The sequence below is a fragment of the Aquarana catesbeiana genome, linkage group LG02 (genome assembly GCF_042186555.1).
Source record: "Aquarana catesbeiana isolate 2022-GZ linkage group LG02, ASM4218655v1, whole genome shotgun sequence".
NCBI classification, from domain to species: domain Eukaryota; kingdom Metazoa; phylum Chordata; class Amphibia; order Anura; family Ranidae; genus Aquarana; species Aquarana catesbeiana.
In genome coordinates this window covers 517,838,587-517,864,091 of record NC_133325.1, presented here as the reverse complement: position 1 = coordinate 517,864,091, position 25,505 = coordinate 517,838,587, and the positions used below count along the sequence as shown (strand labels likewise).

Sequence of the window (25,505 nt, the reverse complement as noted above, 5' to 3'; positions counted from 1 at the left end):
TTATGCTAATTTCGTGTTAGTGGAAGTTAGTAGAATTGTGGTGAGCACTGATTCGCGATTTTCAGATCGTACAAAACAAATGCCTTTTAAAATATGTTTGGCATAACTACATCAGTACCACCAGCAAAGCAGCTTCATTATTATCCCATTAAAGAAATTGAAAATGTGCGCTGCATTTTGACATTTCATCAACTGCCGCGTCACAAATTCTAGATTATGAACAGTAGTTTACAAGACCAAACTCTTCCCAGTCGTTCCTTGATTCCGATCATGTGTGTTTGTACTTTTAACATTTGTGTGACGATTTCTGTACTGACCATCCGAAAATCAGACGAGTTCATATCCAACAAAAATTTTATAGCCTGCACATCCAGCTTCTGTCTAATGTAAAAGTCAAATCATCCATCAAATGCACCGTACTAACGATCCGAAAATCCACAGACAGCTTGTCTTTTTTCCTTTATTGGATAAAAGATTTACATAAATTGATAAAGGCTGATCATTGTAAGCACACTTCTTAGTAGTGAATGGTTTGTCTCAACCCTCTAAGGCTTCATGTACACGGGAAGTTGCTCAACCTCTCCTGAAAGATTTAACTTGACAGCTAGAAACCGGCGTCTAAAAACGGCCGTTTAGCCGCGTTTACATGCTGCGTTTAACCGAATTTAGCCACGTTTGGTCTAGAAGCGTTTGAAAAAAAAAATTTATTTTTTTCAAATTAGCCAAAAATAAGAAACGCCTGTAAACGAAACGCAGCTAAACGCGAGTTGCTGCGTTTAGCTGCGTTTGAAATGCCTCTAAACACAGCTTCTGAATGCATTTTTTTGGGTTCCAAAAAAAGCCTCTAAACACAACTGCCTAGAAAGGACTATAAATGAACCAGTGTACATGTACTGATAAGATAACATAGAGGAGGGTCCAGGAGCAGTTGAAAAAAATGCCCAACTGCTCCTAAACGTCCGTTTACCAGCAGCAGTGTACATGAGGCCTAAACTGCTATATCTACAGAACGGCTTATTCTGTTGAAAAACAACAGACTTACTGGCAGTATCACCAGGTGAAAATAAAGGAAAGAATGCCTAAAAAAGAAAACTGTCGCAGCCACCACATCGAAGCTGCAATATAATAAATGTTTGCTTTTGGTTTTAATACCGCTTTAAGTTTTATATATCTGCTTCTACTTGGTTGCCACTGTTTCCAACTCTTGTCTTGACCTTCTGCTTGCTCTGTGAATATATTTTTGTTTGCTATCGAGCTGAATCTCCAGCCATTCCTGACGTGACCTCCACTTTCCTGAGGGTTGCACATTAGTGCTGTCTGCCATGCAAGATCAGTGGCTTTGAAAAAGGCCAGACACTACTAGAGTCGCTTTATTAATACTTTAGAAGGAGGTGTTTACTTCAACACATTATAAATTCAAATTATCAATGGTAAAATAAAAACTTGGTAAACATATAGTGATGTTGAATTTTTTTAATAATATATTAAATCTGCAAAGTGGCACTTAGTAGTTCATTCATTTAATATGTAACATACTTTAATATCCACACTAAAAACACTGATTCTCCCTTCAAGCAAACCTTCATGTAAATATCCAGCCTTCATTTAACCTTTACATTTATATTTCATATTTTAGACCTGTCATACTTTTTCTTTAGTTTTGGATAGAGTGCAGAAAGATTAGAACACCTGTCAGTTTTTATTGCTGTCCACCCCCCCCCCCGCCCTCTTTATTTGTCCTGTTTACCACTGAAAGTAAAAGAAAATCCCAAATTTTGGGTTATCCCCAGAAAAGTAATAGAGGGATAATCTACCAATGTGGACACTAGTTCTGGTGACCTAGGGGTCCCCAAGGAACTCCCTTAATTTTCAAAGTTTACCTCTTACTTCCTGTTTGGTTATGCAACAGGAAGTGAAGGGAAATCTCTGCAACGGGACACAGATGGCCAGAAAAAAACCCTCCCTTAAGCCTCGTACACACGATCGAATTTTCCTCAGACAAAACCTTGGACTTCTGTCCGAAGGAGTGTGCCTGGATTTTGTCTCGCATACAAACAGCAAGGAATTGTTGGCCAACAAACACGAACGTAGTGACGTACTACGTGGTTTTTCAGCTCTTTAGCGCCACCCTTTGGGCTCCTTCTGCTAATTTTGTGTTAGTAGAAGTTTGGTGAGTGTTAATTCATGCTTTTCATTTTGTGCTTTTCATTTAGCGCTTTTCAGTTCGTTTCTGAATGGCCGTTCGTCAACCAGACATTTTGTGGAATCGTAGGAGATAACGTGTTATTTATTATTGGCCTTGGAGTTATTGCTTTGATCCAAGTCCAGTCCAGGAACAGGAGGAGGAGGATTTCTTGGACCAAAAATTGGATGCTTTATTAATCGTGACCAATTAAGTCATATGCCTTTGCTGCGGGAGCTCCAAGAGAATAATCCAGATGATTTTCGGAATTATCTCCGGATGACGGACCCCTGCTTTCACCAACTCTTGGCACTGTTGACCCCCTGTATTAGGAAGCAGAACACATGCATGAGGCTTTCATTTAATTTTTGGTTGAATAATGATGTGGTTTGGTATATTTTCTATATTTTTGGATGCATAGAATGCACTTTTTGGTTAATTTCTATTGGCAGATAGCATGTCTAATTTTGTTTGTTTTCTTTTTTTAATGCACAAAAAAAAATTGTGTAGAATAATACTTGGCTATGTCTTTTACTTCAAACGACAGTTTGGGAGTAGGCACTTACATTTAAAAAAATACAATATAAAATTGACAAGGGACACCAACATAGTTGTATCTTTGATCTTAAAAACTAGGTGATAATGGTGTTGTGGTAACTTGCCCAAAAAATAAATAAAAAAAGCATAATAATATTATTCTTGGTATTACTAGAAAATGAAAGCTTTTAAAAATACGTTTGCCATAACTCCATCAGTAGTTATGCAGCTTCATTATTATCCCATTAAATAAAAAAGAAGAGAATGTGCGGTGCATTTCTAGATTTCATAATTTGCCACGTCAGGAATGTTAATTCTCCATTACGAAGGCTAGTTTACAAGACCGACCGCTTCCAGCTTGTCCTTGCTTCCGAGCATGCGTGTTTGTACTTTGGACTTTTGTCCGACGGACTTGTGTACACACGCTCGGTAAATCCGACAACAGACATTTGTCTGGAAAATTTTAAAGCCTGCCATCCAACATTTGTCTGTGGAAAATCTCACAACAATTTTCCAATGGAGCATACAAACGGTCGGAATTTCCGCCAACAGCCTGTCATCACACAATTTCCGTCGGAAAATCCGATCATGTGTACGAGGCTTTACTTTATCCAAAATGGGAAAAAAAGTTTTGCCTATAGTTCTACTTTAAGTCATTTTTGATGTTCTTACAAAGGAGTTGTTTTCACCATGTCGCTTTTGTCAAATATTACCTTATTGGAGAAATATACAGCTACCAATCCAAAGGCTGCTGCAGAGGCAACATAAGCTATGACTGTTTGTGTCTTTTGTACAATAAAACCCATGAGAAGAGAAGGGACCACCTGTGAGAGCAGACAGGCACTGTCAAGTATGGCTATGTCCAGGCAGATCCCGTGGTTTGGTGCAGCTGATTCTCCAACTGTAAGAGACCCATCACAGGAAGGACCAAGACACAAGGAAGGAGGATTCGAAGAGAAAAGTGCAACACCATTGCTGTCTGTTGCTTCTTTGATGAATGCAGACTTTTTTTCCTTCTCTATTGTCTCGTCCTCTACCACATCCTTATATTTGGGGAGAAACACCTGTTGAATAGAACAACAGGGAATTTTTTCATTTGCATATTATAAATTAGCACAGTATAAGAATAACAAAACATTTTTCCTTGGCATTTTATACAGCAGTGTAAAATATATCTTCTATAATAATTTAAGCCAAGAATTGGGGAAGTGAGAGAAAGCTATCTCCTCACTTTCACTCACTTTTTGGGCTATTAGCAGAAAGCAGAGGTACAATTCCTGCCACACACTTTGGCGATAGCCCAAACAGCCCAAGGCAGAGCTTGCTCACTCTCATTTTATTGGTCTTTGTTTTAAATACAGAACATAGTATAAGGCACAGGCTGGACAGTGAGGTTTATATTTTTTGCCAACACATTGTCCCCAGTAAAATGGAGGATGACTGGGCTGTTGAGAGAGAAATGTCAATTACATAACCGCCACTACATCTATGCAATGCTTACTGACTGACATGACATGTCCCCACTTCACCACTGCACATGTGCACCACACTGACTGCCACTGTACCTATGCACTTCTCACCTGACCACCACTGAGTCTATGTACTTCTTTAATGGCAGCTACTGAATAGTACAATTTCCCACATCCCCCGATGCACTCCTTAATTCACCTCTGCGGCACCCTGCGCTTCTCCACTCACTGTCACTGTACCCCATGCACTTCAAATGACCACCATTGCACCCATACAATTCTCCACTGACCATCACCACTGTAACAGGTCACCACATATAACATATGAGCTGCGCTCTAATATCTAATATAGTGAACAATACAATTATTGCATAGTGACACAAAGGTGACAAAAGTGAACATAAATCAACAAATTTCACAGTGACACAATTATAGTGAGTGGCAATATATGTCAGCAAGTCCCAATGATTATATATAGAACTAAAGCAGATATATCCTTTGAGATGAATAATGTATGGAAAACAGTACACAATGTGTTTAACCCTTTCATGACTAAGCCTATTTTTGAAATTTGGTGTTTACAAGTTAAAATCCGTATTTTTTGCTAGAAAATTACTTAGAACCCTAACTTACTTATAAATTACTTATATATTTTTGCCTAAACGGACAATGGCTGCTCTCTCGCACGGTCCCCTCTCTCTGAGAGTGCGAGAGAGCAGCCATTGTCCGTTTAGGCTCTGAGGAAAGGGGTTCTCCCCTGAAACGCGTCAGACTTCGCTCGATTCACTTGATGTCAAGTCCTGGCTTGTCAGTATCCAGAACCGTGAACCTGCTACATTTTCAATGCCTGTTACCTATGCTCGTTTGTGAGTATGCAATTTGTTGTTTTATGCTTCAATAAAGCTTTACCAGGGGTAATGCACTAGGTCGGTGCGCCTTCCTTTCTCTTTTATTCCTATGGGAATGTTTGACCATTCTTCCAGAAGCACATTTGTGAATTCAGTCACTGATGTTGGACAAGAAGGCCTGGCTCGCAGTCTCCGCTCTAATTCATCCCAAAGGTGTTCTATTGGGTTGAGGTCAGGGCTCCCGTTGCTGTCAAAAGCCAATCGGGAGTGCAAGTCCCCGGAGAGTCAAGGCTCTTGTGAACATCTCTGGATCGAGAGGGGGCTCAGGTAAGTACCGTATATACTCGAGTATAAGTCGAGATTTTCAGCCCTTTTTTTTAGGCTGAAAGTGCCCCCCTCGACTTATACCCGAGTCACTGCCGTCTGCCTACATGATCAGCGTGTCATGCAGACAGACGGCAGCCAGTGTGTAATATTACCATTCGGCGGCCATTCCACTGTTCAAAAGCCGCGCCTCCTCCTCGTCTATGATAGGCAGAAAACTCCATTTCCCAGCAGTCAGTGTACAGCCTATCACAGACATTCTCTCATCCTCGTCCGTAGTATGAGGATGAGAGAATGTTTGTGATAGGCAGAACACTCCATTTCCCAGCAGTCAACAGTCAGCCTATCACAGACGAGGAGGAGGCGCGGCTTTTGAACAGTAGAATGGCCGCCGAATGGTATTATCACACGCTGATCGGTGCAGAGCGGCACACGGAGGCATGCACAGGACACAGGTAGGATGCACACATGCACAGGACACAGGTAGGATGCACACATACACAGGGACACATGCACAGGACACAGGGACACATGCACAGGACATAGGGAGGCATGCAGCTGCAGATGGGCATTGTTGACCCTCTTTTCCACTTACAGTAGCTGCTGCATTTCTCACCCTCGGCTTATACTCGGGTCAGTAAGTTTTTCCCAGTTTTTTGTGGTAAATTAGGGGCCTTGACTTATACTCGGATCGACCTATACTCGAGTATATACGGTATTAGGGGGGGCTGCTGCACACAGAAGATTTTTTACCTTCACGTACAGAATGCATGAAGGTAAAAAACCTTGTGCCTTTACAACCACTTTTACAAAGAATGTGCTGTACTTAGAATGCAGTAGTCAGGAGTAAGAATTGCACAGCTGCTCCATATTCTGTCTGCTCTAGTTTTTTACCTATAGAAGTGGGTGCACAGATCCCTATGCAGACAGTGGGGGTTATTTACTAAAGGGAAATCCACTTTGCGCTGCAAGTGCACTTGAAAGTGCACTGAAAGTGCACTTGGAAGTAAAGTTGCTGTAGATCCGCGGGGGACATGCAAGGAAAATAAAAAACAGCATTTTAGCTTGCACATGAGTGGATGATAAAATCAGCAGAGCTTCCCCTCATTTCAAATCTACCCCTTAGATTTAGAGCAACTGCACTTCCAAGTGCACTTGCAGTGCAAAGTGGATTTGCCTTTCGTAAATAACCCCCACTGTGTTTTCGGATACATGCATCCCTTCCTGGTTGCAGGTCAGATTTTGAAATTCGACTATGTCCAGCTGCTGCGTTCCAATTGACTTTAACTGGACTGCCTGCACAGGAATGCACAGAACATCATGCATTCCCACATGGTACATGACCATCACACTGGGCATGGACCCATATGCTCCATGGGAATGAGGCCTAATTGTCATGTGGGTCAGATGGCAGGAAAGAGGAGCTGTTGGGTAATTAAAAGGGAAGCATGGGATTTTTTTTTAATCATACTTAGCTAGGTGGATCTGTCCCCGCCTGCTCTCCAATTCATAATTTTTATTAACACCAATTTTAGTTTACAGCACTTAGGACAAAAACAACTAAATACACATTAAAAAAAATCAAATAAAATAAAACAAACAAAAAACAGTAAACAAACCAAGAGGCCAACACACATACACCGCCTTAGGCCCCATGTACACTGAGGCTGTTAAACGGATGTTCAGAGGCAGTTGGACGTTTTTTTCAACTACCCCTGAACTCATTCAATGTTATCCTATGTGACCATGTACACAGTTTCGTTTACAGTCATTTTTAGGCAGTTGCGTTTAACAGTCTTTCTTTGAAGGCAAAAAAATGAGTTCAGACGCCAAAGATTTCCACGTTTCAGGCGCCAAACGCGGCTAAACGCGGTACTGACATTTAGCTGCGTTTTCGTTTATAAGCATATTTAAAGGTGCCCTATTTTTTTTACATTAAAAATCTCAAAAACGATGGCAAATGATGAAAAACCATTAAAAAAATATTTTAAAAACTTGTAATTGCTTGCAATGATTCATAGACATTCTAGACCCAAACGAGGCTAAACGCGGCATGCAAACGCGGCTAAACGGGCGTTTTAAATGGCGGTTTCAAGGTGTCAAAAAATCGTTCAGAGGACTTTGCCTCAGCGTCCCGTGTACATGGAGCCTAACTTTCTCTTAATTACATCAACACTATTATTCGTGTAAATAACTTGTCCCTTTCCCCCCATCTTCTCTCCCCGTTTTATCTACCTGTCAGGAAAGTCCTGTCAGTATCAGACGCCCTGTGCGGGCAGTTGCGCGCATGCGCGCGCGCGCCAGGCGGGCTATTTAAACCGATCTGTCACATGACATTCTTGCTGTCTGCTCTACAGCATTACGTGTGCATTTCCTGAACCTGTTTCCTGTACTAGACCCGGCTTGTTCCTGATTATCCTAGCTGTCTGCCTGCATCTGATCCCGGCTTGTCTCTGACCATCCCTGTTTTCTGCCTGCATCTGACCCCAGCTTGTCTGACCACTCTTCTGCCTGACCCTTCGGCTCATCTACAGTCCGCTTGGCTATCGATCCGGCTTGTCTGACCTTCCAGTCTGCTGCACCAGTGTTCCAGTCTGCTGTCCTGTGTGTTCCAGCCTGCTATCCAGTTCCAGTCTGCTGTGTGGTTCCAGTCTGCTGCACCAGTGTTCCAGTCTGCTGTCCTGTGTGTTCCAGCCTGCTGCACCAGTGTTCCAGTCTACCTACCAGCTCAGCTTAATCTCCACTGCACAGTGTTTCCAGAGTTCCAGACCTACCTCCTGCTGTTGATCCTGCCAGGCACTCGTGCCACTCCTGACTCTTGTGCTTCCTGTATACCCTACCAGGGTCCTCGAGTCGGAGCCGCAAGAGAGGCCATCCCCTGCAAGTCGGGCTCGTCCACAAGGTACGTGACAGTAGCAGACAGCATGACCGAGCCCGAGCAGGGAGCCTCTCCTATGGAAGAACTTTGTATGCACCTGGCTGGCCTTACACAGGCTGTTAAGTGTCTCCAGGAAGGATATACACGTCTGGAAGAACGGGTCCAAGTACTGTCTGGTCCCACTGAGGCCCAGGGATCTTCTCTGCCATCTACCTCTGCTAGCAGTACTACTTCCCCTACAGTAGTGATGCTGCCCCCTGAACCAAGGGTTCCCACTCCTGAAAAGTTTTCTGGAGAACAAAGTAAATTCAGGGCATTCCGGAATGCATGCGAACTGTACTTCGCCCTTCAACCTCGCACCTTCTCGCTTGAAGCCACCAAAGTAGGTTTTGTGATCTCACTACTCCTGGGTGACCCCCAAACATGGGCTCACCGCCTTCTGGAACTGAAAGCCGAGGTGTTGACCAATTTAACCACCTTCTTTGATGCAATGGCCCAGCTATATGAGGACTCACAGCTTTCTGCAACCGCAGAAGCTGCCCTGCACACCCTTCAACAAGGGCGTAGGGCAGTAGAGGACTACGTTGCAGAATTCCACCGATGGAGTGCAGACACGGACTGGAATGATGCTGCCCTCCACTACCAGTTCCGTATGGGACTTTCCGACCCTTTAAAAGATGAACTGGCCCGAGTGGGAATTCCTCTGACTCTGGATGCCTTGATTAATCTTGCCATACAGATCGACCGACGGTTGAGGGAGCGAAGAGCAGAAAGAGGTGCTGGGCCTACTCGCCCAACATGGATATTGCCTAGGGTCCCCAGCTATACCCATCCTGCACCCACCTCTAGTCCTGCTGTTACACCTGATACCTCTGAGCCCATGCAACTTGGAGTCCTCCGCTCATCTCTCACGACGGAGGAACGCCAACATCGCCGGGCTAACAACTTGTGCCTGTACTGCGGGGAACCCGGACGCTATGTCAGGAACTGTCCTAACAAACTCCGTAAGTGCCTGTCTGTCTCCTCTGGTGATGTGACTGCTTGGCCTAAGACTTCTGCTCACTTGACTCTTTCTATATCTTTGCAGCTCCCAGGAAAGACTTTACAGGTTCCCGCTATCATTGACTCCGGGGCTTGCAGCTGCTTCTTGGACTCATCCTTTGCAGCTAAACACCAGATCCCACTGCGTTACAAGGCCCATGGACTCTCTATTCATCTGGCCGACGGGTCTGCAATAAAATCTGGGCCAGTTATGCAAGAATCCCCTCCCCTTCCAGTCACCATCTTCAGCTTGCACCAAGAACTACTTCGCATGGACATCATCGCTTCTCCTTTATTTCCTATTATTCTTGGCATGCCGTGGCTACAAGCCCATAACCCTACTATCAACTGGGTAACAGGAGAAATTACGTTTTCCTCTCAGTACTGTCAACGGTTCTGCACTTTGAAGGACTCTGGTGAATCCCCTGCTCTGTTATGTCTCAACACTGATTCTGAGTTATTCCAGGCGGCCCTCAAGGTCTATCATGACTTTTTAGATGTCTTTAGTAAAAAAGGGTCTGAAACCCTTCCTCCTCATCGGGCTTACGATTGCCCCATTGAGCTCCTTCCCGGAGCCGAAGTTCCCTTTGGCAGGATATTTCCTTTGACCGAGCTGGAGCAAGGAGCACTAAAAGCATACATCTACGAGAACCTAGAAAAGGGTTTCATCTGGCCTCTACATCCCCAGCAGGTGCAGGCATCTTTTATGTTGAAAAAAAGGATCACTCTCTTCGTCCTTGTATAGACTACCGCAAACTCAATAAAATAACTGTTAAAAATCGGTACCCTCTCCCCTTGGTACCAGAATTATTCCAGAGACTGGGGACTGCTACTATTTTCACCAAATTAGATCTCCGAGGGGCTTACAACCTAGTTCGCATCAGAAAAGGGGATGAGTGGAAGACAGCTTTCCACACTCGCTGCGGGCACTTTGAATACATGGTGATGCCCTTTGGACTATGTAACGCCCCTGCAACTTTTCAGTAGGTCATAAATGATGTTTTCCGGGACTATTTGGATCTATTCGTCATAGTCTACTTAGATGACATTCTCATCTTTTCTTCTTCCCTGGAATACCATCGCAGACATGTTAAATGTGTTTTAGCTCGACTCCGGCTACATGGCTTGTACGCTAAGGCTGAAAAGTGCGAGTTTGAGCAAGAGAGTATTCCATTCTTGGGGCTAATTATCTCCGTGGAAGGGATCAAGAGGGATCCCCATAAGGTTGCTGCAATTCTTGACTGGCCAGCCCCTGCTGACAAGAAAGGAGTCCAACGTTTCATTGGCTTTGCCAACTTCTATAGAAAATTCATTAAGGAGTTCTCAGCCATCATTGAGCCCATCACTCAATTGACCAAACAAGGGGTGCGTTTTCATTGGTCGCCCGAAGCTCAATCCGCCTTTGAATCTCTCAAAAGACTGTTTACCTCTGCTGCTGTTTTGAAACATCCCGATTCCTCTTTACCATTTGTCCTGGAAGTGGACGCTTCTGAGAGTGCTGTTGGTGCGATTCTTTCCCAGCAACAAGGGACCAAAGCTCTGTTATACCCTGTAGCCTTCTTTTCTCGCAAACTATCATCCGCAGAAAGGAATTATGATGTAGGAGATCGGGAACTACTAGCCATAAAATCCGCTCTGGAAGAGTGGCGGTGTCTTTTGGAAGGAGCTGCTCATCCTATTCTGATCTACACAGATCACAAAAACCTGGAATATCTGAAATCTGCAAAGAGGTTGAGACCGCGACAAGCCAGGTGGGCCTTGTTTTTTTGCAGGTTCTCCTTCCACGTGACCTATCGGCCAGGCTCCAAGAATATAAAACCTGACGCTTTGTCTAGGATGTTCCACAAGCCTCAAGAAACCTCACCTCCAGATACGATCCTTTCTCCTGGAAATTTTTTCCTGTTGCAAGAAGACCTACTTTCCCGGATTAAGCAAGCTTCAGTAGGGTTGGTACCTGCTATGAGAACAAAACTACAAGAAAAGGATGGTCTGCTTCGGTTCGGGAGTAAGATCTTTGTACCTGAAGGCCTACGGGTCACAATTTTAGAACTTTGTCATGATCACGCACTAGCAGGACATTTTGGTGTTACCAAGACGGCTGATCTTGTCCTGCGCACCTTCTGGTGTCCCCAAGTGCCTAAGGACTGTAAGAAATATGTGGAATCCTGTACCACCTGTGCTCGGAATAAAGTCAGTAGAACCAGGGCCTGGGGATTACTGAAACCTCTACCTGTCCCAGACAGGCCATGGAAGATGCTGTCTATTGACTTCATTGTCGAGTTGCCTCCGGCTGAAGGGCACACTGCCATCTTTGTGGTGGTAGATCGGTTATCTAAAATGGCTCATTTCATTCCAATGAAGGGTACCCCCTCTGCTCCTGAAACTGCACAAACGTTCATTAGAGAAGTGATTAAACTCCATGGAATTCCGGCTAATATCATTTCTGACCGAGGAGTACAATTCACTTCCCGATTCTGGAGAGCCTTGTGTAAAGCCCTAGGAATTGAACTATCATTTTCCACCGCCTATCACCCCCAGACGAATGGCCAAACGGAGAGGACCAACTAGACTCTCGAGCAATATCTTTGTTGTTTCTCTTCCTTTTCTCAAGATGATTGGCTCTCGTTGCTTCCCTTGGCTGTATTCGCCTATAAAAATGCTGTCCATTCTGCCACAAAGCAAAGTCCGTTTTTTGCCAATTACGGGTTTCACCCTTCCTTTTTGCCCAGCTCCATTCCTGAAAGTTCCGTACCAGCAGTCCAGGAAACAATAAATTTTATTACAGGAAACCATGACGAAGTCCCAAAAACGTAACAAGGTAACTTTCGACAGGAAAAGACGAGGGGAATTGCTACTCAAACCAGGTGATCTTGTATGGTTATCCACTGTAAACCTGAAACTGACTTGTCCCTCCAAGAAGTTGGGTCCTAAATTCCTGGGTCCTTTTCCTGTAAAAAGGAAAATAAATGAAGTAGCTTTTGAATTGGAACTCCCGGACTCAGAATTCATCCTGTTTTTCACGTTTCCCTCTAAATAAAAAAAAATACTGCGCTATCCCTCAAGTCAAAATAAACCTTCAAATAGTGCGTCTATGAAAAACACACAAAAAAAACGTTTCCTGGTTGAAACCTTTTGTCTCCAATCCTTTTCCTGAACGAAATCTGAATCCTCCAGATCCTGTAATAGTGGACGGAGAGGAAGAATTTGAAATTGAAGCTTGACTGCAGGAAAAGGAACAATCAAGCCCAATTCCTGATCAAGTGGAAAGGGTATGGCCCGGAAGAGAACTCGTGGGAGCCTGAGGAGAACATCCATGCTAGAAGCTTAGTTCAATCCTTTAAGAGAACCCATCCTGAGAAATGGGCCCGGTTGGGCATCCGGAGGCTGCCCCTTGGGGAGGGGCAATGTCAGGAAAGTCCTGTCAGTATCAGACGCCCTGTGCGGGCAGTTGCGCGTATGCGTGTGCGCGCCAGGCGGGCTATTTAAACTGATCTGTCACATGAGAATCTTGCTGTCTGCTCTACAGCGTTACATGTGCATTTCCTGAGAACCTGTTTCCTGTACTAGACCCGGCTTGTTCCTGATTATCCTAGCTGTCTGCCTGCATCTGATCCCGGGTTGTCTCCGACCATCCCTGCTTTCTGCCTGCATCCGACCCCAGCTTGTCTGACCACTCTTCTGCCTGACCCTTCGGCTCATCTACAGTCCGCTTGGCTATCGATCTGGCTTGTCTGACCTTCCAGTCTGCTGCACCAGTGTTCCAGTCTGCTGTCCTGTGTGTTCCAGCCTGCTATCCACTTTCAGTCTGCTGCACCAGTGTTCCAGTCTGCTGTCCTGTGTGTTCCAGCCTGCTATCCAGTTCCAGTCTGATGTGTGGTTCCAGTCTGCTGCACCAGTGTTCCAGTCTGCTGTCCTGTGTGTTCCAGTCTGCTATCCAGTTCCAGTCTGCTGCACCAGTGTTCCAGTCTACCCACCAGCTCAGCTTAATCTCCACTGCACAGTGTTTCCAGAGTTCCAGACCTACCTCCTGCTGTTGATCCTGCCAGGCACTCGTGCCACTCCTGACTCTTGTGCTTACTGTATACCCTATAAGGGCCCTCGAGTCGGAGCCGCAAGAGAGGCCATCCCCTGCAAGTTGGGCTCGTCCACAAGGTACGTGACACTACCTCATCCTATATCCATCCACGGGAAAAAATCCCCCCTGCAATAAGACCAACAGTCATATACAGTCAGGTCCATAAATATTGGGACATCAACACAATTCTAATCTTTTTGGCTCTATACACCACCACAATGGATTTGAAAAGAAAAAAACAAGATGTGCTTTAACTGCAGACTTTCAGCTTTAATTTGAGAGTATTTACATCCAAATCAGGTGAATGGTGTAGGAATTACAACAGTTTGTATATGTGCCTCCCACTTTTTAAGGGACCAAAAGTAATGGGACAATTGGTTGCTCAGCTGTTCCATGGCCAGGTGTGTGTTATTCCCTCATTATCCCATTTACCAGGAGCAGATAAAAGGTCCAGAGTTCATTTCAAGTGTGCTATTTGCATTTGGAATCTGTTGCTGTCAACTCTCAACTCTCAATATAAGATCCAAAGAGCTGTCACTATCAGTGAAGCAAGCTATCATTAGGCTGAAAAAAACAAAACAAACCCATCAGAGAGATAGCAAAAACATTAGGTGTGGCCAAAACAACTGTTTGGAACATCCTTAAAAAGAAAGAATGCACCGGGGAGCTCAGCAACACCAAAAGACCAAGAAAACCATGGAAAACAACTGTGGTGGATGACCGAAGAATTCTGGTGAAGAAAACACCCTTCACAACAGTTGGCCAGATCAAGAACACTCTCCAGGAGGTAGGTGTATGTGTGTCAAAGTCAACAATCAAGAGAACTCTTCACCAGAGTGAATACAGAGGGTTCACCACAAGATGTAAACCAATGATGAGCCTCAAAAACAGGAAGGCCAGATTAGAGTTTGCCAAACAACATCTAAAAAAGCCTTCACAGTTCTGGAACAACATCCTATGGGCAGATGAAACCAAGATCAACTTGTACCAGAGTGATGGGAAGAGGAGAGTATGGAGAAGGAAAGGAACTGCTCATGATCCAAAGCATACCACCTCACCAGTGAAGCATGGTGGTGGTAGTGTCATGGCGTGGGCATGTATGGCTGCCAATGGAACTGGTTCTCTTGTATTTATTGATGATGTGACTGCTGACAAAAGCAGCAGGATGAATTCTGAAGTGTTTTGGGCAATATTATCTGCTCATATTCAACAAAATGCTTCAGAACTCATTGGACGGCGTTTCACAGTGCAGATGACAATGACACGAGGCATACTGCGAAAGCAACCAAAGACTTTTTTAAGGGAAAGAAGTGGAATGTTATGCAATGGCCAAGTCAATCACCTGACCTGAATCCGATTGAGCATGCATTTCACTTCCTGAAGACAAAACTGAAGGGAAAATGCCCCAAGAACAAGCAGGAACTGAAGACAGTTGCAGTAGAGGCCTGGCAGAGCATCACCAGGGATGAAACCCAGCGTCTGGTGATGTCAATGCGTTCCAGACTTCAGGCTGTAATTGACTGCAAAGGATTTGCAACCAAGTATCAAAAAGTGAAAGTTTGATGGATGATTGTTAATCTGTCCCATTACTTTTGGTCCCTTAAAAAGTCGGAGGCACATATACAAACTGTTGTAATTCCTACACCGTTCACCTGATTTGGATATAAATACCCTCAAATTAAAAATGAAAGTGCAGTTAAAGCACATCTTGTTTGTGTCATTTCAAATCCATTGTGGTGGTGTATAGAGCCAAAAAGATTAGAATTGAGTTGATGTCCCAATATTTATGGACCCGACTGTATATCTATAGGTACGCCTATCTATACAATCCATTTATATCCTAAACGTATCCCTCTAATGCCCCGTACACACGGTCGGACATTGATCGGACATTCCGACAACAAAATCCTAGGATTTTTTCCAACGGATGTTGGCTCAAACTTGTCTTGCATACACACGGTCACACAAAGTTGTCGAAAAATCCGATCATTCTGAACGCGGTGACATAAAACACGTAGGTCGGGACTATAAACGGGGCAGTAGCCAATAGCTTTCATCTCTTTGTTTATTATGAGCATGCGTGGCACTTTGTGCGTCGGATTTGTGTACACACGATCGGAAATTCAGACAATGGATTTTGTTGTCGGAAAATTTTATAGCCTGCTCTCAAACTTTGTGTGTCGGAAAATCCAATGGAAAATGTGTGATGGAGCCTACACATGGTCGGAATTTCCCACAACAAGGTCCTATTACACATTTTCCGTCGTCCGTGTGTCCGACCAGGCATTACTCTTCCTTTCTCTTTTTCCACCTTTCTTCCCTCTTTTTTTCCCTTTCTTCTCCCTCTCCCTTTCGTTTTCCTCTTTTTTCCACCTCCTCTCTTTCCTCTCCCTTTCTCTCCCCTACCTTTTTATTTACTTTCCCTTATTCCACTCTTTTTCACTTATCCTTCCCCACATTTTCTATAATTTGAAAAAGAACCATCCACCCCTGGAGTTCCATCTGTTGCTATTATAAAAGGAGTAATCCTGGGCATTCCCAGCCACAAATCCCATATTTTATGAAACTTTTTTATTGACCCCCTATTTCGACAAACCTGCCATTCTTTTAATACAGTGTCATTAACCTGTAGGCGCCATTCCTTGTATGTTGGTACATTCGAGGAAATTCATTTTTTGTGCGATTAGTTGAATGCAATAAACAACATCTTATTAATTGTTTTCCTAATTGTTGGTATGTATGTTTCTTTTTCACGGCACCCCAGCAAACTTATTTTAGGATCCCTTTGTACCTGTATTTGATTTACCCGGTTAATAGTATCAATTATTATTTGCCAGTACCTAAATAATTTGGGACAATGTCATAGCATATATATTAGGTCAGCTGAGGTTCTCTTACATGTGGACAGTCAGATGTATCTCGTCTACCCAAGTAATACAATTTAACTGGGGTCCTATACACCCTATGAATTATGTATAATTGTGTTGCTGGGGTGAAACTGATACTGGATTTGTATAGACAGCAGTGTGATCACATATATGAAGAGTATCACATGTACATGGAATTAACCGCTTCAGCCCCGGAAGAATTTACCCCCTTCCTGACCAGAGCATTTATTGCGATTCGGCACTGCGTCGCTTTAACTGACAATTGCGCGGTCGTGCGACATGGCTCCCAAACAAAATTGGTGTCCTTTTTTTCACACAAATAGAGCTTTCTTTTGGTGGTATTTGATCACCTTTGCGGTTTTTATTTTTTGCGCTATAAACAAAAAAATAGCAACAATTTTGAAAAAAAAACGCATTATTTTTTACTTTTTGCTATAATAAATATCCCCAAAAAATTATTAAAACAACATTTTTTTTTCCTCAGTTTAGGCCGATACATATTCTTCTACATATTTTTGGTAAAAAAAAAAAATCGCAATAAACGATTGATTGGTTTGCGCAAAAGTTATAGTGTTTACAAAATAGGGGATAGTTTTATGGCATTTTTATAAATTTTTTTTTTACTAGTAATGGCGGCGATCAGTGATTTTTTTTTTTGTGACTGCAACATTATGGCGGACACATCGGACATTTTTGACACATTTTTGGGACCATTGTCATTTATACAGCAATCAGTGCTATAAAAATGCACTGATTCCTGTGTATATGACACTGGCTGTGAAGGGGTTAACCACTAGGGGGCAGAGAGGGATTAAGTCAATACTAGGGAGTGATTTCTAACTGTAGCGGGGATTGGCTAGCTGTGACACGTCACTATCTCTGCTCCCGATGACAGGGAGCAGAGATCAGTGACACTGAATGGGGAGATGCTTGTTTACATCAGCATCTCCCCGTTCGTCCTCTCCATGAGGCGATCGCGGGTATCCCCGCGGCGATCAAGTCCGTGGGACCCGCGACCCGACTCACGGAGCTCCCGGCCGGCGCGCACGCAATGGCACAGCGGGGAATTCAAATGGGACTTACAGGTACGCTCGTTTGCCCAGCCTTGCCATTCTGCCGACGTACATCGGCGTGCGCTGGTCGGGAAGTGGTTAAAACACAAAAAATAAGTTGATGAACTGTTTATACATCGTTTGCTATTGTGGACCAATTGCACTTTGGATTTTGTGAAGACTACACTAAGTTTTAATACAGACTACTATGGGCAGTATAAGATGAATTTATAATTAGATGATTTGTATATTGTGCATAAGCACAACAAGTAGGGAACCTAGCAAACCACTCTCTAAGATGGTAATCTGTTAATAATTTTCAAATCTATATTTATGACTCTCTACAATATGTCATTTTGCTAATTAATAAAAACCCTATTTTTTTTTTCTAAATTTCTTCATAAATGCTAAAATAAAGCACATGCAGTTCAGTACCTGGGACAATTACAGAACAGAAGAAACATTCTGCACTCCACCATTAGAGGTTGTCCAATGATAGCATGAAAGGAGAAAATATACCATGAAGAATAATATATATGGAAAGAAATATACACTAAAACAATATAAAAAATGGACCATTTAGAGCAGTGGTTCTCAACCTGGGGTCGAATGATGATTTGCCAGGGGTCAGTCAGTTCACGACATGGCTGGGGGGCAGAGACTAGAGGTCAGCTGACTGGTGAGGAATGTGAAGTGCTGATTTCAGCATAGGTGTCACTGCTACGAGACACCGGTGAAGCCAGAGACACAGTAAGTAACATTACCTGTGAGTCTAGTTGCCATTAAAAGTCCCCACTACAGTTCTCAGATCAGCAGATGACCTTGATCAAGGGCACCTTAGTTGGCTGATCAGAACTCCCCCCAGCGGTGCCACTGATCTCTCCACCAGCCCTACCTCTCATCCCAACTCCCCGCCAGCACTGCCACTCTTCCCATCCCCCCCCCCCCCCCCACTAAGGAGTAAGACAAGGAATAAAAATAGAGAATACATGGAAGGGAGAGGAAAACAGGGGAGGAACAAAGAAAAAGGGAGAGAAAGAATAAGAGAAAGAACAAGTAAGATGGCTAGAGAGAGGGATGGGGAAAAGAAACAAGAAATTAGGCCAGAGAGAGATAAAAGGGAAAGAAAGGAAAACAAAGAGAAAGAGTGGTACAGCCTCAAATGTACCATAAGGGGTTTTAATACTGTAGGAGTGGAAGGGACTCAGGGAGTGCTAAATGTCCGTGGGTTAGGGGCTTGCCTTGGGTGCTAACAACCCATGCTACGAAAATAATTTTACTGTTAGGGGTCCCCACAACTTGGGAAATGTTATGAAGGGGACATGGCTCTACAAAGGTTGAGAACCACTGATTTAGAGAAACCTCACGAACAAGCATTTACATCCTAAACATTTTATCCTAAACATTAAAATTGTCAGCAAGCGCCACCCAGACCAATGCTATTTTGTTCTCGTCTTGCACCCAGAACACAGTGCTGTATACTGTATGTAGCCTCAGCTATATACAAACCATACAGCACACCCAGCAGCTGCATGTGCTAATGAGGAAAATAGTTAGTTATTTAAACTGAAACTAAAGCTGGAGATCAGCTTTAAGTTTATGGGTCTGTGCTGACCAATGGAGGGAGATCCCACTCTTCCCACTGGATGTTTTTTTTATCTTATATTAAAAGGAAAGTCCTAAAAGACTTACTGAAACATGCAAAGGTGAAATGAACATCGAAGACCTGAAACAAAGACAGAATACAGATCTTTCTAGAAGCAACTCACCAGCCTTTACCAATAACTAATAAACCTAATTTTGGTGAGCTGACCTTTTAAAACAAAATTGCAGTCAAATATTTGTTTATGTATTTTTTTTTTTTGGCTCTGGATAGCCTTGGAAAAAGTAAATAATTATGAAATAATAAAATAAATTATGAAAACTTGTTATTGCTGCCTGTTTCCCAAAAGAAAATAGGGGAGGAGATAACTTCAGGCAGAAAAAAAATTATAATCTGATAGAGCTGTTCTTTTGCAGTCTGTGTCCTCACTGTAGAGATTTCCCATCATTTCCTGTCCTGAGGGAAAGTGAGGGTAAATTTCCCAAAAAGCTACACACACTGGAATAAATTCTTACGTCTTACCTACTTTACCCAAAACTAAAAAGTTGGGCTTTGACTATTTCAACCTGATTTATACAGTATTTCCTACTTGATCTGTGCTGTCGTGTTGCATCACTAAGCTGATGTGCATCATATTGTTAAAAAATCCGTGGCAGTCACATGCATTTCTATCTGTTCATATATAGAAATGTCTAAATAAATAATGATGTTCATTTGGTAGTTTGCAATATTCTTAGCCAAAATTATGTTTGCTGTATTTGATTGTTCTGAACCACCAGTCTTTTAAATGTATTAGATATAAAGGATGGATAAAATGTGCCTGTAAATGGGATATATCAAGGATGGGAGATGACAGATCTTCCACAACATTTTGAATTCATGGAATAAAACTCTATGAGCTATAAAAATGATTTACATGTCTAGATTTTCCTAAGTGGTGCTGGGATTGTTTTTTTCTGATGATATTTGTATGACCCTAATTTGAAAGGCAAACAATGAATTATTGGCCTTTGAAAAGTACAGCTTCATGAGCACAGAGACTTGGTGTGATGTGTTGACTTACCTGACGGTTATGGTGATATAATGAAGTGAGAGTATAGGGCAGGATCTGAAGCACAGAGAATGGAATTCCTGTTATGGCAGCTGATGCGGTTACTATGATAACATTACTAGAAAAGCATATGACCAGTGCAGCAACAGGTAGACAAGAGACACCAGCTACGTAGACAAATCTTGTTCCAAATGTCCTAACCAGGTAATCCATAGAGGCTGAAAAGGCTATTGATATCACAGACTGAAGAAAGAGGCCCAGACTTCCCATTCTGACTCCTGGTTGAGATTAGAAAAAAAAATAAAATAAAGCAAATGCCATGCTGCTTTTGAGAATTAATATATACTGATTTAAGAGCAATTTATAGAAAAGGTAATGCTACAGGATGAAGAGGAAATGAGTAACAAAGATTAACTGAGATTAAGAAAATTTTGGTTTTTAAATATTTGTTTCTGATTAATCATTTTACTGACCTTCATCATATCGAAGTCTAGCTTCTGTGCCTGGTTCTGCTGCTGGCACACCATGATACAGTCCTTCTCCAACAAAGTCGGTATAAAACAGTATAAATGTCATAAGGCCCATCCAAGAGCATAGTTGTGCCACAAATAGGCGCTGCAGAGCAATGGGCACCCCGCAACAAAATCTCCTTAATCGTGGAACCAAGGCACATGCACTTCTGAATGCAAGAAACATACGAGAAAGATTGTATGGCAGAGTCCAAAGCTGACACACTTTCAGGGAACTCCCCCACCTTCCTGTGTGCTCCAAAGAGATATCCTGATGTACTGAATTTGTCCAGATCTCTTCTGAGACAAAGAATGTAGCAAATACACATCCAGAAAATATAGTAAGCAGGAGTGTAAACAGACATTGTTCTGGCCCTCCTAACTGCTGTGCCAGCCAGCTGCCACGCCAGTCCACAGATGGTATTAAATAACCGATGCATGCACCTACTCCAACTGTTAATGCATAGACTGAGAATGCCTTCCTGCAAGCCTCTCCTTCTGGGAAAAGGTCAGACAGTAAGGCTTCCAAAGGAGTAAAACAGAGCTGTCCACAGGAATCCAGAAGGACTATTCCGAACACTAGGAAGGCCACCTCCATGCCAGCATGATGGCGACCAGTCAAACTGGCCAGATGGCTCGAATATGGGATAATAATGAGACTCAACATAACTCCAAAGCAAAGAAGCCAGATGAAGGGACGACGACGGCCATATTTGCTGTTCCACCGATCACTGGCTGAACCAATCAGGTGTACAACGAAAAGACCAAAAATTGGGCCAATACCTAAAAAAGAAAATTGTATGCATCACTTTGCCACAACTAAGACAATATATAGATCAATTGCAAATAGTAATTAAATATTTCCATAAATATCAACAAAAAAATTACATTGATTTGGTACTATTTAACATGTAGTTAAAGCCAACTTTAGCTTTAGTGTTGCAGCATTAGAGCCGAACCCTGTCATGTTTTTATTGTTATCTGTGTTTCTGCTGGGAGAGTCACCCTCTCTATTTGCTCTGGTGACCATTGTCTTTGGCACAGAAAGCAATGGAAAATACAAAGTTTTACTAATGTCACCAAAAACCAGAGTAGAGGGGAATATTTTCAATGGGGAACTTGTTTCTAAGACAACTGTCTAAGACAGAATTTCCCCTCCCTTTGATGTAAATTTTTCTCATTTCCTATTGTGCCTCTGAGACAGGAAGTGATGGGAAATGTTGCCAATGGGAACGGAAAAAAAGACAGGGGTTTTAATCCTTCCCCAGTCTGTCGAAAACAAACAAAAAAGGTTTTGGATTTAAATGAGCTTAAAGTTTAAGTGGTCAATCCAAACATAACTGACTTTATAGGCTATCTTAATCAAATTTCATGTGTATCTCTAAGACTTACTCTCAGAGTAGTTGGATCTCTTTAAAGTGGTTCTAAAGTCACAAGGTTTTCACCTTAATACATTACCTGCAATAAGGTAAAAAAAAAAAATGTATCGAGACCTTTATCGATCTAGTGATGTGCCTGTCTGCAGCAGCGCTGCTCTTTATCCCTAATCTAACAGGGCAGATTGATGGCAGTGGAAGCCATTGGCTCTTGCTGCTGTCAATCAAATACAGTGAGGAGGGAGTGGGGTGACGGGCCGAACTGCACTCTGTTTGTCTTTTATGAATAGTTGTGTCACTTAGCCTTGTTTGCATGTTGAAGGTATGGCTTTTTGGCTGCAATTCTTCCATGAAAACCACTAGTGGCCAATGTTCTTGGACAATAGATAGGTGTATCTGGGTCCTACTAGTTCCTGGTAGTTCTGTGCTGATGGCACTGCTGGACATCTGATGTCAAAGGGAAGTAAGCATGATGTGTATTTCATCTGCTGCATTAAGTTTCCTTGGCCGACCACTGCGTCTATGGTCCTCAACGTTGCCCGACAATGGTAACAGAAAGATTTGAAGAAGCCTACATCCACAGAAGACCTGTGGTTATTTCTCCAAGATGTTTGAAACAACCTGTTTGCACAAGCACTGAGTGTACCTAAAAGAATTGATGCTGGTTTGAAGCCAAACCACCAGCCTTAGATTTTTCTGTTCGCTCACTTTGCAATTTGTAAATTGATAAAAATAGACAATTAGAATATAATTTTTTTTAAAGCATTCTTACTTTACAGGATTTCTTCACACCTGCCTAAAACTTTTGCACAGTACTGTATTACTAGTAAAAAAAAAAAAATCAGGTATGAGTAAGGTCCCTTTCACTTCACACTGAAGGTATTGAATTTATTTTTCTCCTCGGTCTTCACGAGGGAATCAGAGGGCGTTAGTAACCAAAACTGCAGTGCTTATCCTCATGACACATCACAGGAAGCAACCTCATGGCTAACAGAGGACAGAATTAGAATTAGACTTGGGAAACTTAACATTAATAAATCACCGGGACCGGATAGCTTGCACCTGAGGGTACTTGGAGAACGCAGTCAAGTAATTGCCAGACCATTGTTCCTAATTTTTTACTGAAAATCTACTGACTGGAATGGTACCAGCGGATTGGAGAAAAGCCAATGTAGCACCAATATTTAAAAAGGGCCCAAAATACATCCCTGGGAATTACAGACCAGTTAGCCTAACATCAATAGTATGCAAGCTCTTGGAGGGGATGATAAGGGACTATATACAAGATTTTGGTAATGAAAACGGTATCATTAGCAGTAATCAGCATGGATTCATGAAGAATCGTTCTTGCCAAACCAATCTTTTAACCTTCTATGAGGAAGTGAGTTGCCATCTAGATAAAGGAAGGCCCGTAGATGTGGTGTATCTGGACTTTGCAAAAGCATTTGACACAGTTCCTCATAAACGTTTACTGTACAAAATAAGGTCCGTTGGCATGGACCATAAGGTGAGTACATGGATTGAAAACTGGCTACAAGGACCAGTTCAGAGGGTGGTCATAAATGGGGAATACTCGGAATGGTCAGGGGTGGGTAGTTGGGTCCCACGGGTTCTGTGCTGGGACCAATCCTATTTAATTTATTCATAAACGACCCGGAGAATGGGGTAAACTGTTCAACCTCTGTATTTGCGGACGATACTAAGCTAAGCAGGGCAATAACTTCTCCGTAGGATGTGGAAACTTAAAGGCAATCTATACACTAGGGCGAGAACCTCTGGGGGGATCTAGGATGGAAAAGGACCTGGGGGTCCTAGTAGACGATAGGATCAGCAATGGCATGCAATGCCAAGCTGCTGCTAGCAAAGCAAACAGAATATTGGCGTGCATTAAAAAAGGGATTAAGTCCAGGGATAAAGCGATAATTCTCCCACTCTACAAGACTCTGGTCCGGCCACACCTAGAGTATGCTGTCCAGTTCTGGGCACCAGTCCTCAGGAAGGATGTACTGCAAATGGAGCAAGTACAAAGAAGGGCAACAAAGCTAATAAAGGGTCAGGAGGATATTAGTTATGAAGGCACTGAACTTGTTCTCTCTGGAGAAGGGACACTTGAGAGGGGATATGATTTCAATTTACAAATACCGTACTGGTGACCCCACAATAGGGATAAAACTTTTTCATGGAAGGGAGTTTAACAAGACACGTGACCACTCATTAAAATTAGAAGAAAAGAGATTTAACCATAAACTACGTAGAGGGTTCTTTGCTGTAAAAGCGTCCAGGATGCGGAATTCCCTTCGACAGGCGATAGTCTCAGCGGGGGGCATCAATAGTTTCAAAAAACTATTAGATAAGCACCTGAACGACCAAAACATACAGGGATATACAATGTAATACTGACTTATAATCACACACATAGGTTGGACTTGATGGACTTGTGTCTTTTTTCAATCTCACCTACTATGTAACTTGTGCGACCTGAAAGTTGCGTGAATTTGCCGCAAATTTTGCCACGACTTTGCCGCGACTTGAAGCAATTCCTGTGTAATCTTAAAGTCTATGGACCTCAAGTTGCATCAAAGTTGGACCAAAGTAGTGCAGGGACTACTTTGAAGTTGCACATATATGAATAATACTCATTGGAAATCATAGGGTACGACTTGTCCTGCAACTTTGCAGTCGCATGACAAGCCGCACAAGTGTGAAAGTGGCCTAAGTAGTCCTCTTACAAGATAACTTAGAGTTGGTGACTGGAGACAAAGATAATGCAAATCTATTAAACACCTTGTTCAGCTCAGTGTATATGTAGGAAAATGGTAGCGCTTAAGTCCATATCGGTGATAGGATTGCCATAGCCTAAAATGAACCACAATGGCTCAAAATTTATATGATACAGAAACAAACAAAATAAATGTGAATAAAGCACCTGGACCGCAGATTGCTTACACCCATGTGCCCTCAAAGAGTTGAGCTCTGTTATTTCAAAGCCATTGTTTCTAATTTTTGGAAACTCTTAAATATTTGTCTTGGTACGACTAGATTGGTGCAAAGTCAATGTGGTGCCTATACAGTGTTTAATAAGGGATCAAAATATTTACCAAGTAACTACAGACTTGTTAGTTTAACTTCTAAAACCAGGAAGATATTTGAGAGTTTGATAAAAGACCACATAGAAGAGTTTTTGCTAGAAAAACAATATTATAAGCCAGGGGTAGGCAACCTCTGGGAGGTGAAGAACTACCCGAACAGCATGAAAGCTATCAAAGATCACTAGGGTTGAGTATAGTCCTATATGGGGAAATGAGTCCTACCCAGAACTCGCTAAATTGCAACATGCGGAAAGATGGAAGAGGTTTGGCATTCTTTACCTAAAACAAATCATAAATGAGGGCAAACTGCGTTCATTTGACAATTTAAGGGACTTATATAGTCTTCCGTCCTCCATGCTTTTTTATTATATGCAACTTAGACACGCATTTGAAGCACAGTCAAAAACCTCTGATTGGCATATTAGCTCGAACCCTTTGGTCGATTTGCTTAAGGGGGCGGAGACCTCTAAAGGATTCATTTCCCAGAGTTATAGCACCCTGCTCCACAAGTACCTTCTAAAGCATCCTCTGACAGTAAAGGGGAAATGGGAGTTGGATGTTGGACCCTTAGATGAGGATCAAT

General features: G+C 42.7%; 1 protein-coding gene across 2 annotated transcripts in view; it reads right to left on the bottom strand.

The window, feature by feature from the left end:
• Positions 1 to 1,458: 1,458 nt before the first annotated feature.
• SLC45A3 (solute carrier family 45 member 3) overlaps positions 1,459 to 25,505 on the bottom strand; it is a 135,441-nt gene continuing 111,394 nt past the window's right edge. For both annotated transcript variants that reach the window (XM_073615791.1, XM_073615792.1), the window contains 3 exons: positions 20,422 to 21,240; positions 19,961 to 20,226; positions 1,459 to 3,783 (listed from right to left, as the gene is read on the bottom strand). In XM_073615791.1, coding sequence (XP_073471892.1) covers positions 3,388 to 3,783; positions 19,961 to 20,226; positions 20,422 to 21,240 — 1,481 coding nt within the window. In that variant the 3' untranslated portion in view covers positions 1,459 to 3,387. The remainder of the gene's footprint in view (positions 3,784 to 19,960; positions 20,227 to 20,421; positions 21,241 to 25,505) is intronic.